This window comes from Pongo abelii, chromosome 1, assembly GCF_028885655.2.
Source record: "Pongo abelii isolate AG06213 chromosome 1, NHGRI_mPonAbe1-v2.0_pri, whole genome shotgun sequence".
Classification (NCBI taxonomy): Eukaryota; Metazoa; Chordata; class Mammalia; order Primates; family Hominidae; genus Pongo; species Pongo abelii.
Window position 1 is genome coordinate 18,372,570 of NC_071985.2, and position 14,388 is coordinate 18,386,957.

The 14,388-nt window shown below is 38.7% G+C and overlaps 1 protein-coding gene across 10 annotated transcripts in view; it reads left to right on the top strand.

Moving 5' to 3' along the window:
- Nucleotides 1-14,388, top strand: part of TTC13 (tetratricopeptide repeat domain 13) — a 73,160-nt gene that overhangs the window by 39,089 nt on the left and 19,683 nt on the right. For 6 of the 10 annotated variants that reach the window (XM_024255362.3, XM_024255372.3, XM_024255366.3 and 3 more), the window contains 5 exons: nt 769-879; nt 6,405-6,487; nt 8,395-8,536; nt 8,800-8,974; nt 11,197-11,353. In XM_024255362.3, the coding sequence (XP_024111130.2) occupies nt 769-879; nt 6,405-6,487; nt 8,395-8,536; nt 8,800-8,974; nt 11,197-11,353 (668 nt within the window). The remainder of the gene's footprint in view (nt 1-768; nt 880-6,404; nt 6,488-8,394; nt 8,537-8,799; nt 8,975-11,196; nt 11,354-14,388) is intronic. The other 4 variants (XM_054561641.1, XM_063724678.1, XM_054561645.1 and 1 more) reach the window with 1 other exon arrangement.

Consider the following 14,388-nt stretch of genomic DNA (forward strand, 5'->3'; position numbering starts at 1 on the left):
TAAAAACATTTTCTTGTTTGAGCTGTCAGCAATAACTAATTCTGGACTGGCATTAAAAAAAAGAGAGAGAAAGATAAATTTAGTTTGTGGATTGTATGTCAATCTTTCTCGCAAATGTCCTCATAGGGAAGCAGGTGTGCATGTTGTCAATGTGATTATTAAACTCAGAGGTAAAATTTGAATTTCTTTGGGTTTCACAGCCCAAGAAACACACCCTGAACTAGCATGGCTTTCCAGACTGTAGCTTCTCTATGTAAGTGACCCAAGCCTGACAAGGTTGTCTTTTATCATCAGAGTGGCATTTATGATTGCTGCAATTATTTCTGTGGCTTATAGTACTTTAAATAACAATTTTCTGTGCCAAAGAAAATATATTAAAAGAGTCTCAGCATAACACATTTTAATGTTAATCTGTGGCATAATTATTTTGGAAATATCCAGTATGATAAAATGCTAGTACCAGAAATTTCTCTAACAGATTATTACCATAATACTATTTGAGATAAATTTTTTTGTAGTTGAGACAGAGTGCTTAATTTAAACCTTTGTGAGTTTTTCTCACCATCACTTTTCTTAAAAAACTCCCAACTGTTTGAATGAGTAGTATAAGCATTTAACCAATATATAGTGGCATGAAATGTTTCCTTTAAAGCCGAAAAGGGCAGAGGACGAATTGAGATTTTTTTTTCTCTACCAGTCAAAAATTAGGAAATGTTCACATATCTAATGAATACTATTTTATTTTCCCCCCCACTCTCCTTTTTGTAGGACTATGCAACAGCCCATGAAGACTTTCAGCAGTCCTTAGAACTGAACAAAAACCAGCCTATAGCTATGCTATACAAAGGTTTAACTTTCTTTCACAGAGGACTTCTGAAGGTGAAAGTGTTGTGCATATTGTACCATATGATGACTCTGCTTCTCTTGTGGGTGGGAGGAAATTCGTTTGATTGATGGCTGGTATTTATTATTTATTGAGCTCCTACTCTTCGATGGGTTCTTGGAGGGAGATACAGAAAGGGAAAGGATCAAAGGTTAATAAGTGGGAGAAATGATACTTTACCTTTATAGAGGATACAGTTTGCAAAGCTTTTTCCACGTATAATTTATCATATGGTAAACATACTCAAGAATGTAATATAAACAAAGTGCTTTGAAAACTTAGATAAGAAAGATTCATTGGAACTGCAGAGTTAGAGAAAGCTCCAAAGAACAGGTGGACTTTGTCCTGGAGCTGGAAGACTGAGTAGGATTAGGGGGTGGAGGTGGGAGAAGAAAAGCCCTTCAGGCAGAGAGGAAAGCGTGGGTGATGACTTGGGGAGATGGAAATATGGGCAGTTCACAGAGTGGGAAGTAGTTGGGTATGGTTTAAGGGAGATGAAGCTGGAAGGTCGGTGGAGGGCAGGTCCTTATCCTGGAGTACTGTGCTAAGCATTTTGACTTAAATTTGCAGGCCAGAGGATCTATAAATTCTAGGTTGCCAAAATGCATAGATTCCAGCACTGAGACCAAATGCGTAATTTAGGAAGTAGATTCAGACAGCATGGTGGCTGAGGAGATGAGGGACAGAAGGACTGACCAGGTGACATTGGTTGGGTCTAGGTCAGTGGGCATGAAACTTGACCCAGCTCCTTGAGAGACCACAGGAACAGGTTGGGAGACCCTTCTGAGATTGACTGTATTAGTATTACTTGAGGACTGCCTGACTGCTAGGCAGAGGAGGTAGAGGGAAACAGGAAAGCTATCTGAACTGACTGAAAGTATGGGCAGAAACGTGGCCTCCAGCCTGGCCCTTCCTCCTGCCCGGGCACTTGATTCCGTGTTCTGAGTCTGTGCAGGGAACCCACTGTGAGAAGGCTTGTGCCAGGAGCCGGGGGCCTGGAACTTGACAGGGAGCTGCCTCTCTCACCTGGGCCTCCTTAGTGCCGCTCAAGGCCTGGCACATAGCAGGTGCTCTCACACAGGACACATCCAAGCTACCCGATGGAAGACAGACGGGCCTGAGAACGAAATAGAGTCAGCCTGCACAGCCAAAAAGCAATTCATTCTGATAGGAGTCCCAGAAGGTGGTACTTAACAAGAACTTTGAAGGCTGTGAAGAAATTCAGTAGTGTGTGGCAGGGATATGTATTCTGCAGAAAGAACGGACATTTTATTATTGAAAGTGGTTTGAGGATCTGACATACATATATTTGGGTTGTGGGGAGAGTGTTTACCTGTGAAAAGGCTGCACATTGCAAATCCTCAGTGTTAAGGGCAGTGCCTGTCACAAAGTAGGTGCTCAATACGTATTAGTGCAATAATGAATTTCAAGGACAGAGCATTGAAGTTGGTGTTGAATGGTCTTGGTTTGAGTTCTCGCTCCAAGCTCCATGGGCAATCAGTTTCTCCTTCCATGTCTATAAAGTGGAAACAGTTCTACTTTCTGCCTCTTGGAGTGATCATGAGGATTCAATAAAATACTCTATGTGAAAAGTACTTTGTAAGCTTTAAACAGGAATCAAATATTAATTATTATAGATTATTTTATCTGTGAAAATTTAAAGTTTTACAGATTCTAAAAGAAAAACCCCATCCCACTAAAAACCAAACCAAAAGGAATTTTGCAGATTCTATTTCATAAACCTCACATTCCTTTTGGAAGTATGTGGAGGATACTCCTAATAAAGACCTCTCTCTCCCCTCAGGATTCAGACTGGCAGCCGTAGGCTTTGAGAGCAATTTCTTAAAACATGCTTTGAGCAGCTGCCAGATAGACTTGTCCAGTTTATTTTGTATCTGCCCCCTGTTCCTCTCATCTTCTCTGACAGTCACCTTAAATTTAAAAAACTCAGAACCTCGGTACTCTACTCAAATTATATCCCTTGGATAACTCATGGAGGAGAAAAAGATTACAAATACAAAAAATACCAACCTATTCGTATTAAGAGGTTGAAAATATTTTTAAAAGTAAGCAAATGCAAATGGTTTCGCTTTTAACATTGTTACTGTAAAGCCAGGTTTAGGAAGATGAACAGGGCTCTTTGGGGTATTTGAAAATGAGAATTTTTCAGAAAAGAGAAACTAACTACAAATTGCACAAGAACTGAAATTCAGTTTGATTTGCTTTAGATCTGCATGGTAAGAACCTAGAAACGGTGCTTTCATTTTGAGCATTAAAAGCCCCTCAGCAAACTAGTCCTACCAAGTTATTTGGTGCTCTGTCCTTTTCACCATGCTCATAAGCACAGCATCAGCAAGTACAATAGATGGGAACTCTTGCTTTGCGTTTTTATAGATCCGCTGTCTGAGGAGGTTAGAGTGGTTACTTACTGTCTCCTTCATCCCAACGGCATCCACATGAGGTATAGAAGGAGTGGAAGGTGTCCCTGTTACACAGATTGGAAAACTGAGTCGGTAGTGAAATGGCTGAATTAATAAATGAACTTTGTCTAGATTTTTCTATTTCTCTTGTTAACCGTAGAGACAAGTATTAAATGGACCAATGAGTTTGAGCTATCTTTATATCCTAAAGGTGGTCTCTCTTGGCCAACAGCAATTTAGAAATTAATTGAGTGGGTGATTGCTTATTTACTATATGATGTAATACATTAGAAGTATATTAGGCAATATTACGTTACAAATTTTACAACTATCTAATCCAGCGGTTATATCAGGCATTTTGGATCTTCCTAGGGAAACAACAAAAACTTTTCTATTGAATCCCATTGTTTTATCTATGTTGTAAGGATATTTCACAAACCGTGTGTCCCAAACACCATCAGTCTTCACTTTGAGAGTTTTCTGAGAGTGTTCTCTTAGTTACAAGGAACAGCCCTAGGGTGGTGGTTGCCTGTCAACTAGTAAGAAAGATGGGGACTGAAAATGGTGGGATGGCATTTGCCAAGCAAATTAATTCAGAGCCAGTTCATGTGCTTAGAGATTGATTCATTCAAACGTAGTTTCTTTGTTCCCAACGCCTTAAAATCTTGATTCTACTATGTCCCCTCTTTGGCAGAATGAGGTAGAGAGCTGTGCAGTGATTAGACAGGAACCCCGAAACCAAAGACTCTTAAAAGCTGAAGAGAAATCAGACTTTGAAGAACTGTGGCGTCCAAGCATGCTGTAAGTGGAGTGGGCAGCCCCCTGGGCGTCTCCACCTAGCTGTCCACAAGCACTCCAGACTTAACACGCCCCGATGGGCTCGTTATTCCCTCCTGCCCCACCCCATCCCCCCCTGCAGCTGCCCTTTCTCCTGTACTTCCTTACTTGGTTAATGTTCTCGCCACCCACCCAAGCTCTTCAGCTTAAAAGCTTCCTACCCTTTCTTCTCCCTCATCTCCCATACCCAGGCAGCCACCGAACTCTGTTGTAGTTTGCCTTTCAAAATGTCTCCTGAGGTTGACCCTTCTTTTCTCTCCTCAGAGACACTTTCTCAGTTTGAGCTTTCATTATCTCTTGCTCCGACTACTGCAGCAACTCCCTAATTTGGCTCCCTGTCTCCATTCCCTTCCGTCCCTAGTCTGTCTTTGTTGCTGCTAGTAGTAATCATCTCTAAAAAGTACATTTCCTGAGGTCATGCACCTGTGTGAAGCCCCCTAGTCCTCACTGCCTACACAGCTTGGCCCAGGAGGCCCTTCCTTTCCTGGCCCAGCTTCCCATGTTAGCCTGGTCTCCCATCTTTTCCCTCACCGCTGCACCCACCCATGCACCCTGCACTCCTGCACCATTTCTGAGTGATCTGTGCCACTGTACAGCACTATTTCCCCTCTCCAAAATGCCCTCTTTCTTTACCAAATTCCTTTTCATTCTCCAAGACCCAACTCAATTGTCACTTCCTCCCTGAAGCCTGTTCTGTTACCCCAGGCTCAGTTAGTGGTTTCTTTCTCTTAATTCTCAGAGACTTACTTATATCTCTATTGTAGCTCTTAATTTGTATTCCGATAACCTGGTGACACAATTGGCTTTCTAACTAGACTCCATTCTTAGAGGACAGAGATAATGACTGGCTTATCCTTGCCTTCCCTGCACCTCACACTGTCTCTGGCACATAGTAGGCGCTCAATATATGTTTACTGAATTAAGAATATAGTGGTAAACTCTTAAAAGATCAAGGTTACACCATGGCAAGAAGCCTAACTAAAAGTGATCTTTAACATTTCTTAAATGTTAAAGTTTCTCCATTCTTATCTCTCTACCCAACCATAGATATTCAGCAGGAGTCCTTAATTAGTAGATTGTCATCCCATCGTTGCCTTTGAAGAGTTTGCACACCAGCCTGTCTTGTCCTACTGTCTCCCTTCCAGAGAAAATCAAGGTGCAGGGAATGATGCCTTTTTGAAAAGAATTAGAATTGTACTGCTTTTGCAAAACAATTTTGTGTGCCTTACCAAATCATTAAATATTTATTGAGTGCCTACCATGTACAAGGTATGTGACATCTTCAGTAGTTTTCTTCTATGAATTATCTAATCAGGTGTAAAATTATCTAAAGTCATGTCTTTTGCATTAAAGCTATTAGAGATCATGATGCTTTATAGCAGGTAACTTTAGTAAGATATGTCTTTTCCTTAGGAAAAGTGTTAGTAAGCTAATATAGTCATAATTTTTTTATTGCAGTGTATAAGTCACAGTGAAAAGTACATTTAATGTTGGTTTAAGCCTAGGTTGTTTCTACTTAAATAGAATGGTACACTTGATTAATAGTTTTCATAGATGGAGAGGGAGTTAGGCGGTAGCCAAGTACACCATGCATTTCCAAGGATAGCTTCCCAAAGGATAGTGCCTGCTTAGGAGTTCTCACTTTCTTAGCCACAGACTTGGTGTTAGGCCGACGGAAGCTAACCCCAAACACCTCCAACTTAAGGTTTTTGTTTTGTTTTGTTTTACTTTTTCTTTTTCCTTGTAGATCATGGGAATCCTTCAGTTGGTGAATCTAGGAGCCTTTTTGCTTGTTTTAGAAACAGTTTCACATTGGGCTTTCTTTTTTGTCTCTCGGTTCAATTTTAAATGTTGCCAGTTATGATCATTTTAAATTATTTCACACAGCTGTTAGGCTTGCTTTTGGTCCTAGGGCCTTTCTTAATTAAGGATATGATATTAATAATATGAAGGTGAAATGATTAGTATTCAAAGTTTTAATGAAGTAGCTAGTAATAAAGTAGAGAAAATGGAAAGCTGATTTCCCATTGTAAAGGGGAGAAATCTAAGGCTCATATTTTTCATAGTAATGCATTTGTTTACTGAAATTAAATCCTTCTGACTTATAGTTTATTGCATTTTCTGCCTCTCTTTTTTAAAAGTCCTCCTATTTAAAAGAAAATCTGTCAGAGACCAGGATATATATTTAAATCCTTTTATGATTTAAGTGAATCTCAATTTTAACAATTATGCAAATGAAATAATTTTCTCTACACTTTTTACAGGAAGCTATTGAATCCTTCAAAGAAGCTTTGAAGCAGAAAGTTGACTTTATTGATGCATATAAAAGTCTAGGGCAGGCGTATAGGTGAGTAAAATAATAACAGTTGGGGTAGGAGGGAGGCTGAAGGGTGGGGAGACAAGATAGCTTCACGTAATATTTAAAAGAAATAGTATTTCTTAACCAAAGGAGATGGATATTTTGAATTGTGCAAGTATGTATAGACTTGTTGATATTTTCTCTGAAATGCAGAAAAAAAAATTGTATCAGAGGATGTCATGATGCACAGTATTCTCTCTTAACTTCAGCGTGTGTATTGGTCTAGAAAACGTTCATCCTTCAAGGGTTGTTGTTTTGAATAGTGGCATTGTAAGCTATTGGGGTATAGATGCTGCTGCTACTTTCTTAGTAACTAAGGTAAATTTCCTATGATCTCTTTGAAGAGTCCTAGAATGAAGGGATGGAAAAGTTGTGATTATAATGTACATCTACTGAGAATGAGAAGTTGTAACTAGAACTTGGCTTCCTGACCCCATGCATTGCCCTGATGAATAGAGCTATTGTGACTTTTGGCTTAAAAAAAAAAAAAAAAAAAAAAAAGTAAGCCGGGAGTGGTGGCTCACCCCTGTAATTCTAGCACTTTGGGAGGCTGAGACAGGCAGATCACTTGAGGTCAGGAGTTCAAGACCAGCCTGGCCAACATGGTGAAACCCTGTGTCTACTAAAAATACAAAAATTAGCTGGGCATGGTGGTGGGTTCCTGTAATCCCAGCTACTTGGGAGGCTGAGGCTGGAGAATCGCTTGAACCCGGGAGTCGAGGTTGCGGTGAGCCGAGATTGAGCCACTGCACTCCAGCTTGGGCGACAGAGCGAGACTCTATCTCAAAACAGGAAAAAAAAGTATATTGTGTTATGAAAAGGAGGTAGGATGGCATGAGTGAAGGAGCTCATGACTTAGTTCTGCCTTGGTCGTTCTGCAGGTATGAGTGCTTAACTTCCCTGAGCTTCTGGCTTCTCACTTGTAAAGGTGCTACAAAAGCTAGAAAAGAAAGATAGTGACAGAAAGTCCCTTTATTAGGTACCTTATTCAGGAAGGATTACATTCAAGAGCTTATTTATCTGATAGTTTGAGGAGCTCTTATATTAACTTGGAAAAAGTGTGTTTGGATTTGTTTGGGGTTTAAGGGATGATATTTATGCTTCCTGTCTCACAGAATTATTGAATATAAATTGAAAACAGATTTGAAAGCACCTTGTAAAGTGCTGTATGAATGTAAGCAGGAATTATAGTTTTTAAAAATGTTAATTATTTATAGAGAATTGGGTCCCGCTTTTCAGGAGGTGAAGTGGGAGCATCGCCTGAGCCCAGGAGGCTGATTTCAGCCTGAGCAATGCAGTGAGACCCGGTTTCTAAACCTATTTAAAAAGCAAATAAAAAGCAGATTGATCCATAACAACCATTTCCATCCTGGAATGGTTACAATTCTAAAATACACTTCTTTTTTCAGAATTCTAAATTATATAATGATTTACTAGATTTTAAGCAAAGCAACTTTGGTGACCAAAAAAAAAAATGCATTTTTAAGGCTATGAATTTGATTGAGAATGATGAACTGTTTATGATTATAATTGGTATATTTTCTTCCAAATGGGAAAAGTGTGTTTTTATCCATATATTAAAATTTACACAGTTTTTTAGGGTTTGGGACTCATTGTGAATAATCAAGGAGAGGGGTTTGAATAAGCGACTGCCTTTGGAAATCAGCAGATGAATTTTCCCCACAGAATTTCAAGAGCTCTGTGGTTATCCTATGAGCTGGTGAGATTTAGAAGTAAGTGAAATGTAATATGTCAGAGGCTATAAAAAAGTAACAAAGGGAACACCCCCATCAAGGTATCTTGTTTACATATTGGTCCGTAATTCTGAGGATAGCTTATTCTGTATGTTTCCCGTAATATCTATACTGTATTCATAACTATTATTAAATACCTAGAGAACTGGGCAATTTTGAAGCAGCCACTGAGAGCTTTCAAAAGGCACTGTTGCTCAACCAAAATCATGTGCAAACCCTCCAGCTCCGGGGAATGATGCTCTACCACCACGGCAGCTTACAGGAAGCCCTTAAGAACTTTAAGGTGAGCATCCATAAATAAGAACACCGTAATTGGAATCATTGGATTATTCTTCAGTGAAGTTTAGTGAAATGAATAGAGAAGGGGGACTGAGAATAGTGTTTCTGCTCCAACAAAAAGAAAGAGAAGAAATCATTGCCCTTGTCCTGTAGACTAGCTTACAGGTCTGGTTGAACCTGGAAGGAAAAGTAATTCCAGAGTAAAGAATAAAGCATTTCAAAGTTTTCCTAAACTGTATTGCTACTAATGCAGCATTTTGTCCTCAGCGGTGTCTGCAGCTAGAGCCATATAATGAAGTGTGCCAGTATATGAAAGGGCTCAGCCATGTTGCCATGGGACAGTTTTATGAAGGGATAAAAGCACAAACAAAAGTTATGCTGAATGATCCTCTCCCAGGCCAGAAGGCTAGCCCTGAGTATCTTAAAGTGAAGTATCTCCGAGGTAAGTCAGAAAATCACAGAATTGTTGGATTTTCATGCTCAAAGCTGTAGAAATCATATTGCTTGACTCTTTTATGTTTCATATGAAACAGTGGAGTCTGAAAGAGGCTAGGTGACTTGTCCACAGCCACACCTTGTCAGTGCTAGTGTCGAGACTACATGTTTATATCTTCGAAAGATCAGTCAAATGCATTTTCTACCACTTTTAAAATTTTTACTTTCTAAAGTTAAAACATTTTTTACTTAAGTCTAAAAGCCATATTTTGAACTAAATGTGACAAGCATCTGGAGTATTTGTGTCTCATCACATCTCATCCAAGAATACAAGAAAGGCAGGAAACTGACATTCTGTGAGGTTCTTACTGTTTTTTTGTTTTGTTTTGAGACGGAGTCTTGCTCTGTCACCAGGCTGCTGTACGGTGGTGCAATCTCAGCTCACTGCAACCTCCGCCTCCCAGGTTCATCCCATTCTCCTGCCTCAGCCTCCTGAGTAGCTGGGACTACAAGGGCGCGCCATCATGCCCAGCTAATTTTTGTATTCTTAGTAGAGACAGGGTTTCACCATGTTGGCCAGGATGGTCTCGATCTCTTGACGTCGTGATCCGCCTGCTTCGGCCTCCCAAAGTGCTGGGATTACAGGCATGAGCCACCACGCCCAGCTGGTTCTTACTGTTAAATGTGAACTTGGTATCTTTGACTTGTCATTCCTTCATATCAAAATTATCATATATTTTGGAGAAATATGGGTGAGGAAGAAAGCAAATCTTGCAGTTACCCTTTTATTAGTTGTACTTTTACTCGCCTTTTATCTCCTGTCTCTGAAGACAGTTTTTTATTAAAGCCTACATTCTTATTTGTATTGTTATACATGGTATAAGCCCTTTATACCATGACTGTCCAAAATAAAAAAAAATGGAAAGCTGTGTATGTAATTTTAGATTTGTAGTAGCCGCATTAGAAAAGTGAAAATCAAAGAAGTGGAATTAATTTTAATAATGTATAATTTTAAATTCAGTATACCCAAAATAGCCATTCAATATATAACATAATTAATATGAAACTGCTATTCATTAGATACTTTACATTATTTGTTGCACTAAGTCTTTGAAATCTGATGTATAGTTTATGCTATAGTACATCTTAATTTGGATGTTAAATTTTCATTGGAAATACTTGATCTGAACTTAGAATTTATAATATTTATAGTTAAAAAAGTAGGTTCATATGTGCAAGTTGTTCCAAACATACTGAAGTTTTCTAATGATTGAATCAAGTGTCAGTTTGTAAGTTTAAATTAATTCAAATTAAATAAAATTTAAAATTCAGTTTCAATCACCCTAGCCTCATTAAGTATCCAATAGCCAGGTGGCTAGGGGCTACCTATTAGAGAACATCTTTCTTCTACCTGAATTACAATTCCCTTTTTACTGGTTCAGTGGAGCTTGCACTTGTGAATTATAGGCAGAAGGGGCAGGTACTCTGTACTTTGGGTTTTTTCCTACACTGCTTTCATAGAGATAAGCAGCAGTCCATTAGTTGGTGAAATCATATACCCAATTAATCTATATACCAGTTGACAGAGTACCAGGCTCTATCTGACACTGAACTTGGATTCTCAAGCTCTGGAATTGAAAACAATGAGATTTTTGGTGGTTTTCCTGGAAAGGTGATTAAAATTTAGCCAAAGTAGGCCGGGCGCGGTGGCTCATGCCTGTAATCCCAGCACTTTGGGAGGCTGAGGCAGGCGGATCACGAGGTCAGGAGATCGAGACCATCCTGGCTAACACGGTGAAACCCTGTCTCTACTAAAAATACAAAAAATAAGCCGGGCATGGTGGTGGGCACCTGTAGTCCCAGCTACTCGGGAGGCTGAGGCAGGAGAATGGCTTGCACCCGAGAGGCGGAGCTTGCAGTGAGCCAAGATTGCACCACTGCACTCCAGCCTGGGCGACAGAGCAAGACTCTGTCTCAAAAAAAAAAAAAAGAAAAAAAAATTTAGCCAAAGTAGACCCAGACTGACTGACTTATATTTGACCTTGTTATCTCAAGTCAATGGCAGGTTACCTCTATCATATACTAATAGTGACTTACTGAAATTTAGAAACTCTTTAGAATTCTTATAATTGAAGAACAGCTTGTTATAAAGTATTTGTATGGCAGCTAGCCATAAGAAAGTTTCTTTAGCAGTATTTGGATGTGTCAGATCTCATTTCCTTTCTGCAGAGTATTCTCGATATCTTCATGCACACCTTGATACCCCCCTTACGGAATATAACATTGATGTGGATCTGCCTGGAAGCTTTAAGGACCACTGGGCTAAAAATCTGCCTTTCCTCATAGAAGACTACGAAGAGCAGCCAGGGTTGCAACCCCACATAAAGTAAGTGCTTTAAATGAAGATGATTTTTTTTTCCTTTCTCAAAACTGAGCTATAAGCTGGGCATGGTGGCACGCTACTCCCTGCTACTTGGGAGGGTGAGGTAGGAGAATTGCCTGAGCCCAGGAGTTCAATCAAGCATGCTATCCTTGTGCCTGTGAATAGCCATCCATCGCACTACAGCAACACAGCAAAGACCCCATCTCTAAAAACAAAACAAAACAAAAAACACCTATAGCAAACATCATTTTAACTAATGAAATGGTAGATACATTAACATTACCATTGGGAGTCGAAGCAAAAAGCCCAGAATCAGTGCTTCTCTGTAATACTGAACTACAAGTCCTAGACAGTGCACAGAAAGAAGAAAAAGAAATCAGTGATATGGATTAGAAAGGAAAATAGAAAGCTGTCATTGTTTGCAGATCACATAATTTTCTACAAAGGAAACCTAGAAGATCTACAAATTATAGGAAATGATGAGAGTTTAGCAAGCTCATTGTTTATAATCGATATAAAATAATCAGTTACATTTCTATATATATATGCAACAAAAATATCATTTATAATAGTAACAAATACTTAGAAATAAATCTTACAAAATCTGTATAAAATCTGTATGGAGATCACAAAACTTAATTGAAAGTTACTAAGATAAAACAAATAAATGGTGAGAAATACTATGTTCATGGATTGGAAGTTCAGTAACATTAGTAGGCCATTTCTCTGCAAATTAATTATATATTTAATAAAATGCCATTCAAAATCCCAAGTTTTTTTGAGGCACTTCTTAAGCAAATTCTGTAAATTCTATGGAAGAACAAAGGACCAAGAATAATCAAGATACTCCCAAAGAAGAGGATGCTCAGGCTTGAAGAGGAAGCTTCTCATCTTACCAGGTAGCAAAACTTAATATAATAATGAACAGAATGGTATTGGTGCAGGGATAGACAAGTGGACTAAAGGAAGAGAATAGATAGCTTGGATAAATGGTAAAAGTATGTTAGAGATCAGAGTGGGACTGGTCAAGATGTGGGAGTGGGCCAATTAGGTTATTTTATGGATAAAATAAAATTGATATTTGTGATGGCATAGTAATCTAATTCCAAATGGATGAAAATCTGAAGTATGAATGGCAAAACATTTTAAACTTTAGGAGGAAATACAAATGAAGATGTTTATGACTTTGGAGTAGACAAGGATTTCATAAGAAGCACAAAGCATAGATCTGAAACAAAAAGATTGATAAATTGGACTACCTTGAACCTAAGAACTTCTATTCAACAAATGACACCATAAAGAAAGAAAAATAAGCCCAAATTGGATAAAGGTACTTGCAAATTTAATAACTGACCAAGAATTAGTGTCCAAGTTTATGAAGTATCACTACAAATTAAAAAATAAGAGACAACCAATAGAAAAGTGTGCAAAAGACATGAACAAGTAATTTTACCACAGGGAAAACATGAATGACAAACATGAAGAGATACTTTAGTTCATAAATTAAGGCCTCCTGAGATTTTTTTCAGCCACTAGATGAGCAAATGTTACAAAGTCTGATAATAGTAATATTGGTCAGAAGGGAGATTATGGAAAACTTTTATACTCCTGGTTAGAGTATAAGTTGCTACAACCACTTTGGAAAGCAGTTTGTCATTATCTAGTAAAGCTGAATATTCTCATACTTGATATAAGATTCTGTTCCTATGTCTATTCAGAGAACTTTGTACTTGTGCACATATCTACCAGGAGAGATTTATACAGGTCTGCCAGCAGAATTTGTTCACAGCTGACACTGGAAATCAACCCAAATGTCCATCAACAGAAGAATGGATAAATGTGACACAGTCACACAATGGGATATTATACAGCAGTATAAACAAATGACCGAGGCAACAATGTGGATTAATTTTAAAATGTAATGTTGAATAAAAGCAGCAAGTCAGTAAGCTGTGCTCTCACATATTTTTTCTCCCAAAGCTCATAAGCAAAACTGTAGAGTATACTGTATATATATATATATGTATATAACAAACCTAGTTTTTAAAAAGGTAAGTGAATCAGGAGCACACATTTCAAGAGACAGGAGGATGGGATAGGAAAGCAGCATACAAGTAGATACAACTGCATGAATTGCTCTAGTTCTTAAACTGGGTAATTTGACTTTGTGTTTTCTATGTGTCTCAACTATTAAATGAACAAAAATAATAAAAAGAAAATTGATTGCTCATGGAGATTATGCATGTTCTCTAACCACTCCTTTTTTGAGAAATATTTCTGTGCACAAAAGAGTTAACATAGCAGGTCTGTGACTGCTGTCCTTAGAAAGGACTGTTTGCAAGAGTGACCCTTGGTTGGTATCTGGGAACTTGGATTTTGAGGGGATTCCTACCACTCCCAAAACTAATAGGAGAGGCTTCCTGTGCCTAAACTGTGTGTTCAAACAGTGTGGTTTCTATTCAACACTTGCTTGCTTTCCTTCTGGGTATCTGGAATTTGGGAACTTGCCAGGCATAAGGTGTCTATAACCCTGGCCACTGAGTCTTTAATGAGCTTTCCTGGTTGGCAGCATTTTACACGTGTTTGCAACTAATCGCTGGGAGAATTTAATGTGTCATATATGACTTCCTTGGGAGAGGACCCTTGGAAGCTTGTGACTGGTTTCCTCCAGACTTCTCCCAATGTGCCTCTTCCCTCTGCTGATTTTGTTTTGTAAAGGACACAAAACAAAAAATGATACTTACTATTGTGAGTATCATTATGTGCTAAGTCCACTGAGCCCTTTCAGCCAATTTCTGAGCCTGAGTAAGGATGGTCTTGGAGATCCCCAGAACAACCTGTAATTTAGAATTTCAGTCTTTGTTATAAAAGCATCAAGCAGGTTGGCAGCTAAACAGTAGTATTTCCATGTATCATTCCAAGTATGCTTGTTCTAATACAACTTGGGCAGGGGTGAGGAATGGACAAAGGGCAGAGATTTGGTTGCTTGTTGAAAAAGGCAGTCCATTCAGGAATGTATTCTGGAGAAGTTTACAAAG